This window comes from Barbus barbus, assembly GCF_936440315.1.
Source record: "Barbus barbus genome assembly, chromosome: 14".
In the NCBI taxonomy this organism is placed as follows: domain Eukaryota; kingdom Metazoa; phylum Chordata; class Actinopteri; order Cypriniformes; family Cyprinidae; genus Barbus; species Barbus barbus.
This window is the reverse complement of record NC_136742.1, coordinates 30,634,015-30,658,236: the sequence shown is the minus strand read 5'-3', so window position 1 is coordinate 30,658,236 and position 24,222 is coordinate 30,634,015. Positions and strand designations below refer to the sequence as shown.

Sequence of the window (24,222 nt, the reverse complement as noted above, 5' to 3'; positions counted from 1 at the left end):
GCTCCACCACTCTATTCACACGCATTTGGCAGATAGGCATGTGTTAATGTCAAGCCCTGATTGTATCTATCCTACTGCCTCATAATCTCACTATGACTAGACAGGACAAAACAAGTTTGATATGAGCCTTTTAACATCCAGCACATATAGCAGACTGCCAGTGTGTGAGCGCTTTACCACGGTCTCATCTATAGGGTAGGTGGTTTTATCTGGAAAAACACACATAGACAGACAGGAAACGACCTTCACCACCCCGAACTCCTGAGACATGCTCAGCACATTATCATTGATGTGCACATTATTCCTCTGAAAACAAGAAACAAACACAGCTAATGTAGAGTTTAATCATTCAACAGTGATATTTACAACCGTATGATACTTATGTTAATAATTACTCAGGTTCTGTCTCATGTTTTTTTAGAGTCCTCCCACAATGGCGGCCAAATGAATGACGTGTGTTGGGCGATGTTTCTGAAAGATACTCTCGTCTCTTCAGTGCTCCTAAAGCAGCATGTTTACATATATTTATCATGCATGTGACACAAATTGGAAACTATATTATATAGATATACAGTATCTCACAGAAGTGAGTACACCACTCACATTTTTGTAAATATTTTATTATATCTTTTCATGTGACAACACTGAAGAAATGACACTTTGCTACAATGTAAACAGGGGCGGATCTACCGGGGACACCCCAGAATTATCACAGAATAAAATATAAATGTAAGCAGTGTCTGGCGATGACAGTGTAATGGAAAATAATGGCAAAAAACAACACGTCTTTCACTAAACTGTGCACGATGGTTGCACGAGCACTCAGTGTAGTCGGCTTCATTAACTAATGACTCTTATGAACCGGTTCTTTCTGAGTCAAAAACATAAAGCACAGCCCATTCACTAACGAATAGTTTTTACATTTGTTCCTGAATCAGATACTACTTCTCGGTTTATTCGGAAGTCCTCACAGAAATCTAATCCCGTCTGGATATGTTTGAGATTCATCCTGTAATTGTTTGGTGATCCGATTCTCTGAGTCAGACCGCTCGCTCCACTTTCATCATGGATTATATAATAGGTCTTTCTGCCATATCGGACGAAAGAATAACATTAAATCAATAAGAAGATGCCGATCACGAAAATTAATAGCAGAGTTAGGTACGAATCTTATATTGCAGTTTTCTGCAATATATATAACTGATTTTAGTTGGCCCATTTTCCCAAACCATTAATTCAGTTCTCAAAACAAAGACACATTTCTCAAAAAGTTTAACAATGAGCAAGTTAAACATTAGGTAGCAATCAGATTCCTAACAACGGAGAGAGCTGAACGAATAACATGGGTTTTATACTTATACATTCAGTATAATTACAGTACATTACCAGTACATGAGATTTCACTGTTCTTTATGTTCATATGTAGCACATGCTGTACACCTTCAAACGTGTGACTGTCAAATTTAGTTTGTTACCATTTTTTTTTTTATGTGTAGCCTACTGCATGTTTGCAGAACTGAGAAATGACTGCCTAGAGATATAGTCTTGTGTCAGAGACCAGGAAACCGCTATAGTGCTGTATACTGTAATGAAATTGACCAAATGTGCAGAGCATGCTGCGTTTATTTTTTACTGTACTGTATTGTGGTGCACCAAGCTCATATACAATTCTTTGATATTTGAACTTTTCTAGTGTTTTTCATCTACTGCAAGATTACTTTACATTAGTATAATGAAAATTATCCAAAGGTTTATTGCTGGATTATTATTATTATCTGTAATTTAATCATGTTGTATACTGTAATAGACATTGAGCTGTAAAAATAATTCCTGAATCCTAATAAGAGTTTAAGTGTTATGGATCTCATGAGTGTTCACTGGGCAGGAAAGCCATCTGTGTATTTGAATTGTAAGCATTAGAATACCTGTAATAACTAAATGGAAAAGTTTGAAAGACTTGTCTTAAAGTCTTGTTTAAGAAACATAAATAGTTTGGTCAGTTAGATGTTCTAGATGTTTGCTAAAGTGTTGCTAAATCGGTAGTAATAAATGAGAATTGATCTCATTGAATAAGATAAGGTGTAGTAAAGGTTTTATATTACAATCAGCCTAATTTAATCAACTAATGCAAGTGTTTTACAGGCTGCTGTGATGAGAAATCAGCTCCTACATTAGACATTTTAAATATATTAGATTTAAGTTGGGCCATTTTAGCCTAGACATCCTTTAAAGAAATAAGAAAACGTGTATTAGTGAAACGAAAGGCAACATTATTTTATTTAGATCTGTAAATTGCTTCGACATAACGTTACTTCTGGGTTTCCGGTACTGGGGATCACAAGAGGTGATGTACATGATAGGGGCGCTTAAAGACAGGTAGACGTGAAGATGTACAAAAACATTGCGACTTACAAAACAAAAAACAGGAAAACACCGTTCTGTCGGGAGAGAGAGAAGCTGCTGCGTCCACCATGTTGTTGTACTTAAACTTAAAACGCTCAAATACCAAAAACATATTTAGTCACAATGATTCAGCCTCTTTACCGGATCCCATTCATCCAGTGTCCATGTGGTATCCAAAACCAGTTAATATTGCACCTGTCTTCTATGAGCAACAAGGCAGAATTCAGGAAATGAAGTGATGGTAAAAACGGCAGGGTTTATTGAATAACCTGTGTTTCAATCCTTAGTCATACTTTCAATAAATGTTCAGCACAGATTCAGCAAAATGTTATTATATCCAAACAGAAGCAACTGAAAATGACTACTTTACAATAAATGATTACATTGTATGATAAATGATTATAAAAGTACAAAAACAGAATATCGTTCTCATGAAGGTTCAAAACACACATTAAAAATTCTTAGATCCTTTGAGTTTTAAATTATTTGTAAAATTTATTTTAGAGCTTCCTGCTTTTTCTTGATTCATATTTGTATATCACTCTTATCCTTATGACTCTGTTTTGAGGAAACCGCAATATAAACTAATAATGCTGGAAATGAAATATAAAAAAAAATTGCATTATGTGGGAACCCTTAAAATATAAAAAAAATTCTACATATAGAAAAAGCACATTAAACATCATTTTAAATACGATTAGAAAATAAAGCCAGAAAATACCCTGATTGACACGCCAGCAAAAACAGAAACAAATCTACATCACCAGTACAGAGCGCAAATAAAACGCTTAAAGAAGGTTTTTAACCCTGTTCACATCTGTGTGATGCTTTTAATATGCTTTAAAGACAAACCGTCAAAATTTAGCTTTCATCTCCACTGCTGAACTTTTTCTCCTTAAAACTGAGGTGTACCAAAGATAGTCTCAAAAACGTGATCCTGTGTCACAAACATGTAACCAACCCCGTCAATGCTTTTGCAGTGTTGAGTAATGCAGCCAGTCATAGAGCTATCTGTTGATTTCTTGAACGCAATGGCCAATGTTTTAAGATGTTAAAATTAGTGACTACAATTTCAGAAAAAGTTGATCTTCAGTGGCAGCGTCCAATGATTTTATCTTCCTAATAATTATCAAGGGTTGTTGGAAGTGTTTGATCAGTTATTGTTTGGTTTTCCAGCATTGAACAGTGTTCAAACTCCCCACAGCCAATCAGATGTGAAGATCTTCATTTACGGGCGGAGTCATAATTGGCCGCAAGCCAATCACACGTCTCCTTAACAGCTGAGAAAAAAAAAAAGATTCAGATTTGGGTCACTACTTTTTACTACAATTTACTACTTTTAAAAACATGGCATAAATGCTGAATCTTTTGTGCTGATCACCTTTTTTGAACGGCGTGAACTTGAAGTCTGGCAGGTATTTGCGTAGTTTGGTGTTATTGGCGGTTTTCTTGATCTGTCCGTCTGATTTACTAGAGTCATACTGAGAGAGAGCTTAGTTAAGGTTCATCTGTAAGTCTGTGTGAACAAATGCTTTGAGGTTTAGTTCATTCGTGGACAACTTTTATGGTGCTTTGAAGCTTAAAAACTATCTGGAAATTCTAAAAAAAATTTTTTTTAGAATTTCTCAAGAAAGAGATTCTACTTTCATGCACAGAAGAAAGACTTTTGCCAACTGTAAAAATAACTGCAGACACTGTTGGTGTGAGAAAGGATACAATCACTTCCCCTTTGAACCCGAACGCTTCGACCACAGCGTCCACAGCGTCCTTTACAGTCAACTCATCCTCCTCCCCGACTAGACAGAAATAAACAGAAAAAGAGAATATGGTATTTGATCAACCAATGAGCTCCGAGTCTCCACAAGCTCTGATGAAACAGACCCAACACGTGTGATATCAAACACAGCTGGAGTACCTGACAGAATGATGGGCTCCACCTCGTCGTACTCCCTCAGAACCCACAGAAACAGACGAGCCAGATCCAGAGAATAGATGAACTGCCGCAGAGCGCGACCTGAACCCCAGACCTGCAGAGGTTTACCTTCCTCTACAACACAAACACCCATCATTTACCCCGTGAACATGTGAGACGCTCTGAATGTGATTGAGAGTTAAACGTGTCTCACTCTTCGCCAGGTACGTCTTGTGGATCAACCCTGGCATCACATGACCGTCCTCAATGCTGTAGTTGTCATGGGGTCCAAACATGTTGGTGGGGATGACGGCTGTGTATTTTAAACCGTATTGCTGAAATAACGCCCTAATAGACAAACACACACAAGACAAGGTAAACAAATAAAATATTTATATTTCTAGTGTTTAAACGTTTGAATTATTTATATTGTGCATTTTTATGGTTTAATTATTAGCTTTTTACCAATGTAATAATTTTTTATGCATTTTATGATGTTGATGATGTTTTCTTTGCTTTTCTATATCAATATGGACTGTTAGAGGGATAGTTCACCCAAAAATGAAAATGTTATCATTAATTACTCACCCTCATGTCGTTCAAAACCTGTAAGACCTTCTTTCATCTTCAGAACACAAATTAAGATTTTTTTTTTTGTTATCAACATTTTATTTTTCATACATAACACAACATAAAAAAAACCAATATATTAAGAAAATAAAATAAAATAAAACAACAGACACATACTCAACATCTCAAAGTCCAGTCAAAAGGAGGGAGAAAAGGAAGGACAGAAAAAAGAAACCCACAGAAGTCACTCCTCCATACAGTCACGTATTTCAGAGAGAAAGCACTGCCAAGCATCAATGGTAGAAGGCTTGGCTCCATTGATTCGTGCTGTTGTACATTCACAAGACACTATTTGCAGGAGGCTACGGATCCAATATGTTTTCCCACACATATGCGGTGTAAACCAGTTCTGTATTATTGTCTTCTTCGCAGCTGTAAAGCCAGCAAACAACATTCTCTTTTGCATCAAACTTATACAAAGACCAGAATCATCATTAAGAAGACACAAACTTGGGTTAACTGACCAATCAATTTTCAGTAAGGATGATAAAACCAGGTTTACATGTGTCCATAGACTGCTAGTGATAGGACATTCCCAAAACATATGCAGAAAAGTACCTGATGATGTAGTATCGTGATGTAGTAGTGATGTAGTATAGGGGTGGTGATGGCGCAGTGGATAAGACACATGCCTTTGGTGTGAGAGACCCGGGTTCGAATCCACTGTGAGACACCAATGTGTCCCTGAGCAAGACACTTAACCCCTAGTTGCTCCAGAGGCGTGCGACCTCTGACATATATAGCAACTGTAAGTCGCTTTGGATAAAAGCGTCAGCTAAATTAATAAATGTAAATGTAGTATTACATATATGGCAAATTTGATTGTAGTTTCATTTTGAATCTTTTGTAAGGAGTTATGTATGCTCTATGAATGACTTTGAAGTGAACGGTGTTTTAATGGCAATTTATTAAAGTTACAGAAAAAAGAGAAAACTTTTTTTTTTTTTCTTTTAAGAGCAGCTTCCAAACACTTCATAAAAAATTACATACATAGAACAATACAGTGTGAGGATATGTGATTAATTTCATGAATTTACAATACACTATGCGGAGGAGAAAAATTTAAAACGTAGAGTTCTCCTGTCACTGTGCTTCTAATGTGTGCGGTGGGTGACTGACTGTGTGAGTTCAGTGAGTGTGGAGGGGGGGAGAGAGAGAGAGAGAGAGAGAGAGAGAGAGAGAGTCTGTTTAAACTTCTCAATAAAATCCTTAAAAAATGCTTATAAAGCTAGTAGTTCATACTATCAATGAAGAATTAACATGCTGTAAAATATATATTTTTCATTGTTAGTTCATGTTAATTAATGCATTCCCTACTGTTAACAAATGAGACTTAATTATAAAGTGTTATCAAAACCTTTAATGCTTTATAATTACGGGCCCTTTGAAGTGAATAAGACGATGCGCCAGATTTTTAGATGTAATAGAAAGAGGTTTTATAATGCAATCAAGAATCTTGTTATATATTAAGGAAGCAGATGGCCATCAATCTGCTCAAGCAGAGTTTTGGAGATCTGTGTGAGGAATGCACTGTCTGTCTCATTCGGACCATAAATAGAGACCAAGGCTAACCTATTATTATATATTTAGCATCGGATAAAAACAAATCTACCCTTCTCATCACTACCAAGGTGTTCAATTGTTAAATTTAACTTCCGGTTAACAAGAATAAGCACCCCCTTAGTTTTATTTTGAGCGCAGGAAAAAGCTGCTAATTTGTAATACTTATTCTGGAAACGTGCCACGTCGGATTGCTTTAAATGTGTCTCTTGAATTAGGGCACAGGAAATAGATTTACGATGTAAATATTCTAACACACGAGTTCGTTTAACAGCAGAATTGAACCCATTCACATTTAGTGATACAATATTTAGAGTATGCATTGAATATATAGCGTTTAAACGTTGACGTGTATTTTAGATACCAAACCTCCTAGATGAAAAATACCTTTAGAAATAAGGTCAAATAAATTAAAGTATAAATGTCTGTTGTAAAAAGTAAAAACCACATAAAAACATGAACAACCGACAACCTTAAACAAGGAACAACTCAGACCGCACATTACCCAGAACATAGGTCTGACTGAGCAACAAAAAATAGTGATGGTTCGTGACCGATCCACTCCAACGCAGGACATGTCTCCCAAAAAGCTCGTACTCCCAGAAAAAAATATTTTAAATTAAACCAACTCTCCATTAGTCCCCTCCAAAAAGAAAAAAGGGGTGTCAGTCTTGCCAGCAATGAGATCGTTGTACCGGATATATAGGAACAATATCTCAGTAGTAGAGGGGAGAGAAGAAAAAAGCAAAAACCAAATTTAGTCAGCGTCCATGTCCGTTCTGCTATCATCCGCTCCTGAGCAGCTGGGACCATGTTCATCCCGACCATCAAACTCCTCCCGCCGGGCTGGAGAAACAGCGGCCGCCGTTCCCCTGCGCAGAGCATACGTCTTCTGCTGGGACAGGGAGCTAATAAAATCCTCCGCTTTCTGAGGGGAATCAAAGCTTTTCTGTTCCCCCTTGTGCCGTAGTTTGATTACGGCCGGATAGATGAAGAAGGGCTGGAGACCAAGCGCTGTCATCTTCTTCAAAACCGGACCAAATGCCTTTCTCCTGATCACTGTAGCTGGACTAAAGTCGGGACAAAATAGCAGTGTGACATTGTTCGGTGCGCATTTCACCGGATAAGCCTTTCGAGCACCCTTCAGGATATCTGATCTGTCATGCCATCTCAGTACACGGAAGATGAGGGTGCGCGGCTGATCGGAGCCCCTCCCTCCGTCATACACGCGATGTGCCGGTCGATCTCAATGTCACGGCCCTTCAAGGAAGGAATCCACTTAGAAATATTAACTCTGAGGAAACCAGCCGCGTCGGATCCCTCAGCCCCCTCTGGCAGCCCCACCAGTCGTACGTTGTTCCTCCTGCACCTGTCCTCCATATCCGTCACCTTCTCGGTGAGTCGCTCCAGCTGATTTTTTAAGCCCGTGACTGTCCTCCTATCCTCACGTGCAGCTGCTTGAACAGAATCTACGCGGTCACGTGTCTGCTTCGCCGCGGTAGCTATGGCCTCAAACTCCTCTCTTAGCTCTTTAACAGACTTGTTGGTCGCTTGTATGTCTTCACGCAGTTCGTGTAATGCTGGAATCAGCACAGAGTCCATCGCCTCTCTTACTGCCAAATTCACAACCGAATTCAATGTTTTGTTGGTCTTTAAATGCTAGTTCGATGCTGCTAGAAATAGCCTCTTCGAGGTCTTCTCTGGAGATGGCGGAATCTCTGAATTTTTTCTTCATTGGCGATTGCTCAATCTCTCTTTTCCGATCCCCTTTGTCTGCCTTAGCACTCATGACAGGTCCAATGCAGAGTGGTTCAAATTTTACTGACAGGATCATACAAAATATGGCAAAGTGAGCAGGGCGAAAGATTCAAGCCTGCATCGCCGTCGAAGGGTCACGTGATCTCTCAAATTAAGATATTTTTGATGGAATCTGAGAGCTCTCTAACCCTCCATAGACAGCAAGGATATTACCACGATCAAGGAAACGTAGCAAGGAGATCGGTAAAATAGTCCATGTGAAATCAGGGGTTCAACCATAATTTTACGAAGCAACAAGAATACTTATTGTGTGCAAAGAAAACAATAACAACAATTTATTCAACAATTCTTCTCCCCAAATACTTCTTCCGCCATTTTGGAGAGTTTGGGGGAAAAAACTGAATACTAAAAGACACCATTATTTTGGCTGAAAGAGGAAATAGGCCCAGAAATGTGAGCCAAAATTATATGCCTAAATTCAAAATAAAAATGTGACTTTATTTGAAAATGTGACTTGTTAAGCATCGTACGTAAAAGACAGCTTTGCGTCATATTGCTGAAAAGGTCTCAACTAGCAGAATTGTTTCAGGAGACCAAACAATACAAGAACATGTATGCTGTGTTTTGGTTTGTAGCTTCATCAAACATTAGTAAAGCATAGCTGACCAAGTGTTCTTTATTCAAACAAGCCCAAACATAACACCACGTGTAGATCCTGAGATAATCCTCATAGAGTTGCATTTTTTGCTATTGCTAAACAGGACATCCAGGATCCGATCGCATGATGTTGCAATGTTTTCCAATACAATTTGAAAGCATTGGGATGTTCAACCAATAGAAACTGTATTTCAGGTATGGTGGGTAGGGACGATGAATAAAGACCAATCATTGAGTGTTTTACAGCGTGAGGGTGCTTGGATTGCATTGATCTCTCAGATTGACAGCTCTTGCATTTACCATTCACCACACAACTGGAAGATCAGCACTCATCCACCAGGAACATACTCTTTACATAAATACATTGGGTGTTAAATACAACGCGTAATATACAGCTACACCAGACTAGAGATCGACCAATATATCAATTTACCGATATTTTCCCGATATTTAAGCATTTTTCCATAATCGGATATCGGTTTTGTAATATCGGATTCACAGATAAACACTGCCATCTTGTGGATGTTTTGAGAATTGCGATAAACATCTAAATTAATACAACTCTATGGAAATTCTCTGCAATCTGAGTTTGAGTAGCCTATAGTTCTGTGTAAATGCACAGATAAACCGCGCTGTCAGCAGCATAATTTAGAGCATGCCAGTTGAGAAATGCAATAAAATACGATGCTTGTTATATTCCAATATTCCAGAGAATATTATTCCGTGAATTAACATTATCCAGTGAATTATTCTTCACTCTTTACCCTATTAAACAGCTTATAAACCTACTAAAACTGTAGTTAAAAATGAAGTTGATATGACTCCTGTCCTTTATTTATTTTCTCCATTTGAAAACATTAGACATTCTACGTTTATTTTGCTTACTGCTAATATTAGTGTTGCTGCTAAAGCTTTTTTATAAATAAAATGTTTTATTGCTGTAATACAAAGATTAAATTTAACATGACAGGGCTCTAGACTGCGACCAAAATGGTAATTTTTTGCGAGTTAAAATTTGACGTGGTCGCATTTGTACGAGTGCCTGGTCTGCGCTGCTCCAAAGCGTCTGCTTCATACAGCGCGTATTATAGCAGGAGTCAGATTTCACTGATCACGTGAAGAGAGGTGCTTTCAGCGCGAGCGCTTCGTGGTTTATACTCGCGGCGTCAGCACGACAAGCTTGCTGTCGTGCTGTTTACCCCACGTTACGCTATGGAGGCTTTCCTTAAATTAAAAAAATATGAATATTTATTTGCTTCCTCAGAGTTTGCTAAACATTCTGTAATATACTCTGTATATAATACAGCATGTGGTGTGTCCTATGCCATGCCTCGTCTTATTCGTTTTTGTTAATAAATGTTATGTAAGCTAGTTTGTCATTGTCAACGTACTGTTTTATTGTTGTTGTGCTTTTTAATTAAGAATAACAATGAATCCATCTTTTGTTTTAGTCTTAAAAAATTAAAGGTGTATAGATATAAGCAAAACAGACAATTATCTTTTCTTGTAAAATGTGACACCAAGATTGCAAATTTGAAAGTGAAAGTGCACGAAAAAAGGAATTCCTGTTCACAAAATTGAAATCACAAATAATACTGATAAAAAAAGAACAAGTTGACTGTTGAACACTTTCATTACCATATAACTATAAACTATGATAAAAGTTCATCAGCATGCATTGATTAATCAAAGGTTGTAGCAAAAAAAAAAAAAAAAAAAAAATTGCAACCAAATTATGTGCTCGTGCGACCAACTGAGAAATTTAGTTGCAAAAGTGAGATCAGTGGGAAGAATGAGTCTAGAGCCCTGCATGAAAGACTGCTAATTCTCAAAACATTTTTTGTTAAGATGACTGAAAGGAGGAAAAACCAAAGTGAATTATGGACTTACTTCACGCAGTCATTTATTTACTTTCTAACAGTAAATAAATATCGGTTCAACATATCGGTTATCGGGCACACAAACATGCAAATAATTGGTATCGGTTATAAAAAAAATCAATATCGGTCGATCACTACACGAGACACATACTGGATAACATCCTGATTAAACCTGCCAGACCCAACAAAAAAAACTAGATGCACTGATTCCAGTTAAACACATTTAATGTTTGCATAGTCTAATAAAAGTAAATAAACTTGCTACTGAAGGAAATTTATATTAGCATAAAATTAGATTTTTACTGACTAACAAGTAAAGTTCATTATATTTAGCAGACTGAATAGAGTAAATTACATTGTATCACTCGAACCTTGGCAACTTGTTAGCGAGCAGGTAACCATTAACAAAGTATATTGACTATTTAAAACATTACCATCCAACATAATGGCAGTTTGTCTTTCCAGGTAGTGTAAATCAATATTTGCACAGTATAACGATAGTAAATATCTCTCTCTCACACTTGTCCTGCACTGTTAGCACACCTACTGACCCGCAACAGAGCAGTAAGCAGATGGTCACCATAGTAACTGATGTGCAAGACCAAGACAAGTGAATGTATAATGTGAAACCTAGAAACATGAATACCCAGCGTCATGGTCTGGCACCAACAGCCCAGATGTCAAACTACACCCATGCAGACAAAAGCATGACAACAGGATTTTCTTTTGAAATGTAATCCAGACATGCTTTCATGAAAATCACCCCCCAAAAAACAGCTCATAACCAGTGAACTATGACACTAAGAGAGCAGAACTGACCTGTTGTGGATGTCAATCATGCGTTTGGCGTAGGCATAACCGTAATTAGACTCATGGGGGGCACCGTTGTGCATCTGACATACAGAAAGAGAAAAACACAAGGGTATTTTACACAAACAGGCTCATGAACCCAAATTACACATCCACTTGCTTCAATTTCTCACATCATGCTTTTTAAAACGCTATTAGGTCCAATTTTGTAAATGATAATTCTTCACTCTCTCTGCTGTTTAGGGATGACTGTATCTATCTGACTTCCTCATAACCTCATTGTGATGGGGCAGGACAGGACAGAAGTTTGTGAACAGCAAACAAGTATTTTCTACATGTTTCATGTGGGCTGTCATGTATCCTAATGTTCTTAAATGCATCTCAAAGTTTCTGACATTTGTTTCAATTAAATTAAGGAAATTTGAGATGAATGAATGGATTTCAAAAGATCAAGGAATACGACTCATTGTGTGAGCACTTTAAGGGGACAGTAAACACATACTGTCTCGAACATCTGCCATTTAGTGTGTGTGTGTGTGTGTGTGTGTGTGTGTGTGCTTTACCACGGTCTCATCTATAGGGTAGGTGGTTTTATCTGGAAAAACACACGTAGACAGACAGGAAACAACCTTCACCACCCCGAACTCCTGAGACATGCTCAGCACATTATCATTGATGTGCACATTATTCCTCTGAAAACAAGAAGTCCATACAATCAATATACAGTGCAATCATTTAACACTGATATTTACAACCTTGTTACTTAATGTTAATAATTACCCAGAAGTCCAGGTTCTGTCTCATGTTTCTATAGAGTCCGCCCACCATGGCGGCCAAATGAATGACATGTGTCGGACGATGTCTCTCGAAGGCTGCTCTCGTCTCTTCAGCGCTCCTAAAGCAAGCATGTGAAAATATATTTATCATGCACACAAATGAAAACACTTAAGTTGGAGCTAAATTCCAGCTCTGCCCCTTTTGGACATTCATTAACCACTTCATGAGGTGAAGTGTTTGAATACTACTAGTCAAGTAAGAACATTTATGATGAGTGAAAAAATCTTGTGAAGCACTGCAAATAATCAAATGATGGATGAATATAAAACTTTATATGAAGATGTTGGTTGTGTATATACAATAGAAACAACATGTTTTACATTTATTGTAAAATATTCATATTTACACAGATATTTAAAATTGAGAGCATAGGGTGACTGACTCTACACTATTCTCTCATTGGTGGAAAGTTCTTGATGAATGCTTACATTATATATAAAGTACATGTTATGGCATATTTTAATGATTGTGTGTGACATCTAATAAATGTTTCTTACACAAGATTGGCCTCTTTGGATGACAGGAATATCCATTCTTCTCCTTCTTTCCCTCCGCCCTCCTCTTTCACCACTCGCTCTATGGCTCGCCCCACCAGCCCACTGCCGCCCGTCACCAACACACGCATCGGCCCGACTGACCCGTCCATCTGACAGACAGAGAGAGGTGGAGTTTGATGAACACTTAAGAGGTTAAATTACATGTCAAAACAGGAACTACTGTAATAATCAAGTATTTGTCTAAACAGGGCCTCCTTTCTGACACAACGTATACGATAGATAGTGCCAACCTCTTTAAATTTCGATACCAAAGGAAAAACTAACAGTCTAATAAGTAAAAACTTTACAAGCAATTATTTAAATGAGTAAAATCAATAATAGAGTAAGAACAAATAAGCAAATTAAAACAAAATGATGGCAAATAAATAGAACAAGAACAGAACAAATATACAAATGAAATAAAGAGGGCATAACTTTTCAAGTAGGTATATTAGTAAGTTAGTATTCAATAGTATACATAAATTGATAGAGACAGCAGAGGGTGCATTTTAGGCTGCTGTCACTTTAAGACCCAATCACGGATCCAGTATTCAGATACATACAGTATGATTAACTAGGCAGCTTATTAAAGTGAGAAGCTGCTGTGTACAGTGATTTTACAACAGCTAATGGGTTGTTAAAGAACAAAATGTAGCTGTTCTAAAAAGAACCGTTAACCGCATGTTTACAAGTGGATTATAGCATTTATAAAACGGTTACTTTTACACCGTAAAATAAAAAGTTGAGCCAACTTAAAATTTTAAGTTTTCTCAACTTCTTGTTTTATGTTTGCACAACAGAAAGTTGAGAAAACTCAAAAATCTGCTGAAGCTTGGTTGTCTTAATTTTAAGTTGGCTCAACTTTTTTATTTATTTATTTTTACAGTGTAGTGGTAGTTGATGGTCATTTGAACTGGATATTTTAATTAGATTCATCAGTAATTAAATTGTATACAAATATCTATCTATCTATCTATCTATCTATCTATCTATCTATCTATCTATCTATCTATCTATCTCTATATCTCTATATCTTTATTTATATATATATATATATATATATATATATATATATATATATATATGTACTGTATATCATATATGTATATGCCTACATGGACCGGTAGATAACAGAACAACAAAAAAGTAAAATTTATTCATAGCAAGAAATTAAGTTGTGGTGTAATATTTTTGTTGAAATTTCACAAGGTCCATTATCGATAAAAAGGTAAACTGTCATGATGAACATGAGTGAAAAAGCGCTGGAATTTTTTTGGCTTCTCGTGAACTCCCGAGCGCACAGATTTCTATTGAAATTCCGTTTTTTCAAAAACAACACTAAAAAAAAGTTTGATTTAAGACTTGACCAGAGAAAACGATAACACCTCTCCGACCTCCGAAAAAAACAAAACATGAACAAATATTAAAGGACTGCATGTAACTCCTGAGACTTGACACTCGTCAGACCAGACTATCGGCAACAGCTCAGTTGTCTCTCTGTACATGTTTTAAACATTTTAAAAACAGCACAGAAATGCAAAAAGCAAGTAAACTGTACAACAAATCCATCCAGGGTGTGTGCATGAAAACAACGTAGCACGAGTAGACGAAAACACTTTGCCCTGGTTTCACAGACAGGGCTTAGACTAAACAAAAATTAGGTCATAGATCAATTAGGACATTTAGTAATTTTTATAAACGCACCAAAAAAAAGAAAATCACTGGTGTGCATCAAGACAACAAAAAAAGCAAAAAGCAACAAAACTGTACAAACAAACCCATCTAGGGCATGTTCATGTAGGAAAACCACAGAGCACCGCGAGTAGACAAAAACACTATTTTTATAAACGCACCTTAGAAAAAAAACCTTACTGGTGTGCATCCTGAGACAAAACAAAGGAACTGATATATTTAATATCAGTCAGAAACAGCTCAGACATACATTTTAGTCTGGGACGAAGCCTTGTCTGTGAAACCGGGGCTTCAAGTTTGAATGGACTCTTATTCACATGACATATCTCAATCTTATCTGTTACCTATCAACAAGTAGCCTTTGTTTCAGTTGCTTTTAGGTGAAATATCCACTTCGTCCAGCGCTGCTGCTTCTCTGTGTTCTTGAGTATCTTGATACCGTGACCGAGAAACCGCTTCAGGAGAGTTATCCAGAGAGTGGGGAAACGAATGTGAATGCACTCAGACCGGTTTGCAAACCTGTTTGGCTATGAGGGGCGGGTCGTGCCGTTGTAAGGCTTAGCAGTATGAGGGGCGGACCGTGCCATGGATTACCAACCAAAGTAGGCAGTCGTGTAGTTTTTACGTGTGAGAAAGAGTCCGTCGCAACACAGACGCGTGACACCAACGCCGGAGAAGGAGTACTTTGCCACCACAATAAATTAGTTTTCTTACTTTCTTTATCAGTCATTAACTTTTATATTTTACTTTCCTGTGTTCTAATGACATTGACTATATCCTTGATACTAATTGTGTATTGCATACAAACTTGTATGTCATTGATGTCATCTCTATACTTTTTACAAACATAATAATTAATGACAAATTATACACCATCAAAGTCGCAATTTTATGTTATGTTCACAACTATTTACAACAACTTCAAATATAAACACAATTCATAATTATAATCTATAAACAAAATATTCTGGGATATGTCATTCTGAGTTTTTACTTTTGATGGTGGTAAGAATTTTAATTAACACAACTGACTACAATGTGTGAATAGCCTACATTAGCTCACGACTATATGCAATATTCTTTTCAGGAGATTAAGTCATTTTAATAGCCTATTATTTTCAAGAAATCAACAATGGCAAAATATATGACAGAAATACTATTCTAATCACAAATTTCAAAACAATGCAGGTTCATTTTCAATTGTTTTAACTAGGGCTATCAGTAATTATTATTTTGTTAATCATCTGCTGAAGATTTTATTTATATATTTTTGGTAATTAAGATAAGTGAACAATAGCTTTTAGTACAATTAAATACATGTAATAAAGCGGCAATAATAATTGGTTGAAATAAAGTATCAAAATGTATAAACAATAAACTTACGTATTTTATGTATGATAAGAAATGCCAGCAGACGGCCTGACGATTGTTGTTAAACGTTACATCACGAGCAAACCACTGTTTATCTAATGTTTAATTGCATTTACTCTGTAATGTTTGGCCACATATTTATGATAGAAATACTACAGCCAACAGTTTAAAGTTTTATTTTGAAACCTTAAACATTTATTTATAAATATATTGATGCATTCTCATGTGTTGCTGGCTATGTTTTTAAGTTGCTACAAATACATTCCATGACGCCTGATACATACAGATTTTACAGTAATCAGTTAACTAACAAGTGGCAATAATCCATAAGAATTCTACATTTATTTCATGTATTATGTGTGTGTGTGTGTGTGTGTGTGTGTATTGTCTGTTATGTTAGTGTTGAAGTGAATAAATTAAACATGTTTTGAACACTAAAGGCATTATTTCAAGTTGGATGCTATAGCCCTGAGAGCCTATGCTCAATTTTTCTTTCTTTTTTGATCCTTCGTGATCTTGCCTGAATTTTCTTTAAGTCTTTTAACATTTTCTTCAACGTTAAATGTGGTGCAGAACAAGTTATTCTGGGAAAACATTCTTGGTTTCAAGTATATAGCTTATCTATTTTGGAAAATAAGAGTTTACAAAAAGTGAAACAGTAAAATGTTAATGGTAGAAAGGATTTTTATTATTATTATTATTATTATTAAATTTGTTACAACAAATGAATACTAACATGGTAACTTCTGACCAAAAAGAGGAGCAGTTATAATAGATGTATGAATTTCTGATGCTCAGGAGGAGAAGAGCAAATTCTGAACCAGGGGTTGTCAGCTGTGGTCTTCAAGGTCCACTTTCCTGCAGAGTTTAGCTCCAGCCCTAATCAGTTGAGAACTCCTGGTTTAGAATTTGCTGTTCTCCTCCTGAACTATTATAATTGTATTTTTGGCATTATAACCACTGCTCTAAATCAGTGGTTTTCAATCCTGGTCCTGGGGACCCACCGCTCTGCACATTTTGCAAGTCTCCCTTATTTAACACACCTGATTCAGATCATCAGCTCATTAGGAGAGAGATCCATGAACTACACTAAGTGTGTTAGATAAGAGAGACATACAAAATGTGCAGAGCAGTGGGTCCCCAGGACCAGGATTGAAAACCACTGCTTTAAATCATCAGCAATTTCAACAGCAACCTGAAGGCTTGGATATTAATCTTGTCCACTAGATGGAGCTATAATATAAGGAATCGTTTTAGTCTAATATTATTAATTTGTATTAACTTTGAATGGAAATAAATGCATTGATTTATGTAACTTGTGTATTGACAGTGTAGTTTTATATAGTCCATTTACATGTAAGTTTGTGAAATGTGAATCACTAATATTTGATGGTGGAAAAATAGAGAGTGCTGAAAGGTGTATGTCAGATAAGGGAGAGATACAAAATGTGCAGACTCCAAAACATGAAAGGGAACCCCTCCTGCACTACAACAGTGGGTGAAAGAAATAACCAAAAAGATCATAATTTGTATAAACAAGGGGTCTCCGGCCCTGCTCCTTGGATATTTTGCCATTGTTGATTTCTTGAAAATAATAGGCTATTAAAATGACTTAATCTCCTGAAAAGAATATTGCATATAGTCGTGAGCTAATGTAGGCTATTCACACATTGTAGTCAGTTGTGTTAATTAAAATTCTTACCACCATCAAAAGTAAAAACTCAGAATGACATATCCCAGAATATTTTGTGTATAGATTATTATTAAAGTCGTGACGTATTGTCAAGTATGGTGACCCATACTCGAAATTGGTGCTCTGCGTTTAACCCATCCAAGTGCACACACACAACAGTGAGTAGTGAACAAATGCGCACACACGCACGCACACACACACACACACACGCACACACACACGCACACACACACGCACGCACACGCACGCACACGCACACACACGCACGCACACGCACACGGAGCAGTGGGCAGCCATTTATGCTGTGGCGCCCAGGGAGCAGTTGAGGGTTCAAGGGCACCTCAGTTGTGGTATTGAGGGTGGAGAGAGCGCTGGACATTCACTCCCCCCACCTACAATCCCTGCCGGCCGGGGACTCGAACCCGCAACCTTTCGATTACGAGTCCAATTCTCTAACCATTAGGCCACGACTTCCCACAATTATTAATTGTGTTTATATTTGAAGTTGTTGTAAATAGTTGTGACCATAACATAAAATTGCGACTTTGATGGTGTATAATTTGTCATTAATCTCCAAGAGAATGCAAGTGAAGTCTTTTTTAAATTATGTTTGTAAAAAGTACAGAAATGACATCAATGACATACAAGTTTGTATGCAATACACAATTAGTATCAAGGATATAGGCAATGTCTTTAGAACACAGGAAAGTAAAATATAAAAGTTAATGACTGATAAAGAAAGTAAGAAAACTTGGGGAAAAAACACATGAGGGTAAGATACTAATTTATTGTGGTGGCAAAGTACTCCTTCTCCGGCGTTGGTGTCACGCGTTTGTGTTGCGACGGACTCTTTTTCACACGTAAAAACTACACGACTGCCTACTTTGGTTGGTAATCCATGGCACGGTCCGCCCCTCATATTTGGCCAGTCATGCTCACTCATCCATGTTCCCTTTCAGTCGGTCACTCCGAGTCACGTCGGATGACCGACGAAATTGGACGAAGTGCATGAGGAGCTTACAAGATCGTGGAAGGCACCTTTTACTGTCCGAAACAAATCTTGTGGCTCCTCCTCTCTCACCCTCGATGGTGGGGCCGCTTTGGAGTACACGGGCATCCCCTCGGTGGAGCGGTCTGTGGCCATGCAACTACAGTTGGGCAAAAAAAGTATTTAGTCAGCCACCAATTGTGCAAGTTCTCCCACTTAAAAAGATGAGAGAGGCCTGTAATTTTCATCATAGGTACACTTCAACTATGAGAGACAGAATGGGGGAAAGAATCCAGGAAATCACATTGTAGGATTTTTAATGAATTAATTGGTAAATTCCTCGGTAAAATAAGTATTTGGTCACCTACAAACAAGCAAGATTTCTGGCTCTCACAGACCTGTAACTTCTTCTTTAAGAGGCTCCTCTGTCCTTCACTTGTTACCTGTATTAATGACACCTGTTTGAATTCGTTATCAGTATAAAAAACACGTGTCCCCAACCTCAAACAGTCACACTCCAAACTCCACCATGGCCAAGACCAAAGAGCTGTCGAAGGACACCAGAAACAAAATTGTAGACCTGCACCAGGCTGGGAAGACTGAATCTTCAATGTGGCGGAGCATCCGGCGCCAGGCCTCTCAGCCAATGAATTCTTGAAATCTGGTGTGAGGCTAGTGCCCATATGAGAGACCCTGTCAGGATCCCATCTGTGTGTCCCACAGTATGCTTATTAGAGCCGTGTTTCCCCTGGCAGAACACGTTCTGCCATCTCTGATGATGCAGCCTACGCCATCTCAGAGACTTCCATGTGCTATAGGGCCCTACGGGGTTACTTCACATGTCTAAATGTCACTTAACCCCCTCTGGGAGGAGGTGACTCTTTCAAGCAGAAGGGCACGCTTCCCAGTGCTATCCAAGTCCTACTGGTGGGTTGCTCAAGGAACAACAGTAGTTGACCTTCTCTGTGTAGAGCCGGTCCTATCGTCTGCCTTATAGGAAGGATCAGGAGGCCTACACAGGGCACTGGAAGGGGCAGCTTCTGTGGCACTTTGGTAGGGATCCCAATTTCATCGGTCACCCGACGTGACTCTGAGTGACCAACTGAAAGGGAACGTCTCGGTTACGTATGTAAACCTCGTTCCCTGAAGGAGGGAACGGAGACGTCACGTCTCATTGCCACAGTCGCTGTACCACCGCTGAGCTGCCGGGTTTACCGGCTCGGCTCCTCAGCGAAAGCATGAATTAATGCGGTGCACCTGCTGCCTCTTATACTCACGCTGTGATCAGCGGCCAATGTCCATTGGCTCGTTTAGTTACTGTCAAAGTGGATTGGTCTCTCTGGCGAGATCCCAATTTCGTCGGTCATCCGACGTGACGTCTCCGTTCCCTCCTTCAGGGAAGGAGGGTTACATACTATACAGATAAAGAGAGTTTCTTTATCTCTCTTACATGTTAATAACAGAGTCATTACAAGGAGATAACGACATGCTCCCGACGCGCTCTAGCGCCCCCTGGGAACACGCGCAACTCACTCTGAAAGCCCCTGGTGAATTTCCATTCAAAACTAAACCATGGAAATGCCATATTTGTTTTGGAAACGTACCATGGTGATCGTGTAGTTCCACAGTACTGATTATATTTTCATTATCGTACAGGGGCGTAGATTACGCGGGGGACGTACCCCCCCCCCCCCCCCCCCCCCCACACACACACACTTTTTATAAAAAGTAAATTCGTCCCTCGCACTTTTTCATTGGACAGTTGTGTTCTCGACATGTTGAGGTTTTAATGGAGCAATGTATATAAATGCAGAATGATTTAAAATTCAAAGAGACAAGATCATTTATACATGACGTTTACGTTTCCATGGCATCAGTCACTCAGTTTGTGATGTCACGACATGCCCAGGCTCGCGAAAAAAAAAGCTGCCGGGACAAACATGCACTTATTTATTTTCAGTGTATTTTTTCCGTAACTCTTTTGTAACGTCTTTTATTTTAACACGTATGTTTGTTATCAGAACCCTTCAAATAAGAATAATGTTGAACTGAGATTTTACAGCGTTTGCAGCATTGTGACATGTTTAACTCTGCCAATACTATACATGATGTATTTCAATCAAGTATGCAAGCACTGATCTGATACAGGACCGATCTTAATTTAGGGGTGCTCTGTCATTAGTGCACTATCTTTACGTTTTTATGTGTTGCCAAGAATGAACAAGAAACAGTCAGCCTAGGTTTGTTAGGACGACACACAAGAAAAACACACTTCACAGGTGAGAAGAACTGATAGAGTGGCTTTTAACACCTGGCTGTTTTTACATTGTATAAAATATATTAATACACAAGCGTTTGTAGGATTATATATGGACCAATCATAGAAAACACATAATTAAGATCAAATATAGAAAAATAAAAAATAACATTAGTATGATAAACAACTTCTCAGCTATCATTTTTAACTACAGTATGTAATTATTAGCTTGCATATTGGATGTTTATTAGCACTTAAGCACATATTAATTCTGTATTCTTCATGATCATATTCTGCATCCCATAATCCTAAATTTAACAACTACAACGACTACCTTACAAGCTGTTAATAAGCAGTAAATGAAGAGTTTGAGGCAAAAGTCATAGTTAATAGTGAATATGTGTTTATCACTCTAAAGTGTTAAAAAATAATTTAGGATACAAATGAATGAATGAATGAATGATGCATTTATATAGCGCTTTTATTGTGTATTGCCGTACACCCAAAGCACTTTACAATCATGTGGGGGTCTCATACAATCATGATTGGTTATTGTCCAGCAGTGTACTTAATGTGTTATTTTCTTCTGTATGTCACTATTCCCTGTATGTACATGTTTCAAACACTGCTTTATTTGCTGTAGACAGAGGCAGAAGTGAATTCAGAGATGAGAGTGAATGAAGCAGAGAGTTTCAGTGACGCTTCAGAGGTAAAGATTATTTACAGCATTGTCTATGATAAGATATGTCTTATACCTTTTAACATAGACTAATCAGACGAATGTATAATAGAACAGAACAGAATAAAGGAGTATGTGAATGTGCAAGTATCCATTACTGTGTGCCATAGAGTACCTACATACAACACTCACAAAATACAGTTTGAAATATGTAAATAATAGTACCCTTATAAGGACATCTTTGTAACTTATACTCAAAAAGGTGCATATTAGTACATTAGAGTACCAATATGTACCGTAATGTACAACTATGAAACTTTTTGGGGTAAATAAGGCAAGGCAAGGCAAGTTTATTTATATAGCACATTTCATACACAGTGGTAATTCAAAGTGCTTTACATAAAAGAAAGTGAAATAGACATTAAATATCAATAAAAACATGGAAATAAAAATAATAAAAACAAGGATGATATGATATAGAAGATGATTTAAAATGAATTTAAAGAAAATGATTATACATAAAATTCATTGCAGTCAGTTCGGACATATAGCACAGTGCTCATTCAACAAATGCACAGTTAAACAGATGAGTTTTGAGTCTTGATTTAAATGTGGCTAATATTTTAGCACATCTGGTCTCTTCTGGAAGCTGGTTCCAACTGCGGGCCGCATAATAGCTAAAAGCAGACTCCCCTTGTTTTGTGTGAACCCTTGGTATTTCTAACTGACTCGATCCTAATGATCTGAGTGGTCTGTTCGGTTTATATTCAGTGAGCATATCAGCAATATATTTAGGTCCTAGGCCATTGAGTGACTTATAAACGAGTAAAAGTACTTTAAAATCAATCCTAAATGTAACTGGAAGCCAGTGTAAGGACCTGAGGACTGGTGTGATATGCTCAGATTTTCTGGTTCTAGTCAGAATCCTGGCAGCAGTGTTCTGGATGAGCTGCAGTTGTCTAATGGTCTTCTTGGGAAGGCCGGTGAGGAGACCATTACAGTAATCCACCCTGCTGGTGATAAAGGCATGAACAAGTTTCTCCAAGTCTTGACTGGAAACAACACATCTAGGTACAAAGATGTGCTTTTAAGGGTACTGTCCCAGTGACAAGCTGTTATATTTCTTTTTTCTATCTTTCTTTCCTTCTATTTTATAATCATATAAATAATATAATCATAAAGCATATTAAGCAAAAAGGTATGATTAAAAATAAAACCTGTCAATTAGACAAGGGTTAACTGAAAACAAACAAAAAAAAAAAAAAACAGGTATAGCACTAGACATTCCGCCCCCCCCCCCCCCCCCCACACTTTTGAAATGATGGCTACGCCCCTGTTATCATACCATAGTATCATTTTTCTAAAGGTTGGTATGATCTCAGTAAAAGCAGCTCTTTCTCTTCCGCTCTATGGCTCACAGTGAAAACAGACCGCTGAACAGGTAAAGCAAGTTTAACAGCTGACACACCCTAGAAGTCAACACGAGAGCATCCCTGTTTAGGTCTCAACTTCAGCATTTATGCCACCCAAAAATAAAATCACTAGAAATATACTCCATAGCCTACATAACATTCCTTATAATTATTTATTTGCATATCAATGAACGCACAAGTCGCGCAGACTATAAAGGGATATACCTCACCCAACAATTAAAATTAAGAAATTCGCTGGCCCTGATGTTGTTATAGCCTAATGAATTATGCCCATTCTTATTTTTTTGCACCACAAAAGGAGATTTTCGATGTTTTTTTGTTTTAACGCAAAATGATCACAGAATGCGACACGTGCCTCTGGGGGGTAAACGATCTTTGGTCTCGCGTTAGATAAAGAGTAATAAAAACACGACATGAAATACAACGCCTAGAAATGCAGTACAACGAATGAACTTCTTCTAAAATCTTAAAGCACAAGATAAAAGATTTTATGCACACGGAAACTGGGTGTAAACGGAACAAACTGTCACAGTAGATGAATACACCTGTTTTAGATCTGTTAATATTTGTAGAAACCAGCAAGTTACCTGCTCTCAGGTGCTTGCTTCTTCTTGCTCTGCGAGTTCTGTGGAAACACGGAAATTTAGGATTACAATGCTCTCAGCTGACTGGTTTATGGACACACACACACCAGTTACCTTTGCATACATTTACCTGGAGGACAAAGGAAGAGACATCCGGGTAATATTTCACCTTGAAATTAGAAGAAGAATAAAAAAGTACTACAGTAACTAAAATAAATATTAAATTTAGCACATATTTAATTAAAATTAAGTTCAGTACAACAAATATTACCATTATGCAATGTACTGTTTTTTGCTCTCTGGGAAGAGAATACACATTTTGCATTTTTCTTTTCTTTTTTCTGTAGGTTTTGGAAATTTGCCTTCGTTATGAAGCTGAATATGATAACACTGGTTTGTGTGATTCGGGAAGCCATAAATATTCCAAAACTCCTTCATATAGAAAAGCATTGTTTCGAATACAAGCACATTATTAAACTATACAGTACATATCTTTAGAAAATAACCCAAGAACAAACCCTGACTGACAGATCAGTAAAACA

General features: G+C 37.6%; 1 protein-coding gene across 3 annotated transcripts; it reads right to left on the bottom strand.

Moving 5' to 3' along the window:
• Positions 1-609: 609 nt before the first annotated feature.
• Positions 610-23,721, bottom strand: LOC306880460 (GDP-L-fucose synthase-like). Of its 3 annotated transcripts, XM_079433978.1 has the most exons (12): positions 23,684-23,719; positions 18,778-18,887; positions 15,020-15,130; positions 12,945-13,093; positions 12,391-12,505; positions 12,174-12,302; positions 11,620-11,693; positions 4,530-4,663; positions 4,319-4,450; positions 4,120-4,199; positions 3,785-3,884; positions 2,252-3,683 (listed from the first exon to the last, which is right to left on the bottom strand). In XM_079433978.1, the coding sequence occupies exons 4-12, from the start codon at positions 13,091-13,093 to the stop codon at positions 3,628-3,630; spliced, it is 969 nt and encodes a 322-aa protein (XP_079290104.1). In that variant the 5' UTR covers positions 15,020-15,130; positions 18,778-18,887; positions 23,684-23,719; the 3' UTR covers positions 2,252-3,627. The 3 variants fall into 3 exon arrangements, with proteins under 3 accessions (XP_079290105.1, XP_079290104.1, XP_079290103.1); XM_079433979.1 differs by lacking the exons at positions 15,020-15,130; positions 18,778-18,887 and having other exon boundaries at positions 610-3,683; positions 23,684-23,721; XM_079433977.1 differs by lacking the exons at positions 18,778-18,887; positions 23,684-23,719 and having other exon boundaries at positions 15,020-15,206.
• Between the last annotated feature and the right edge of the window lie 501 nt (positions 23,722-24,222).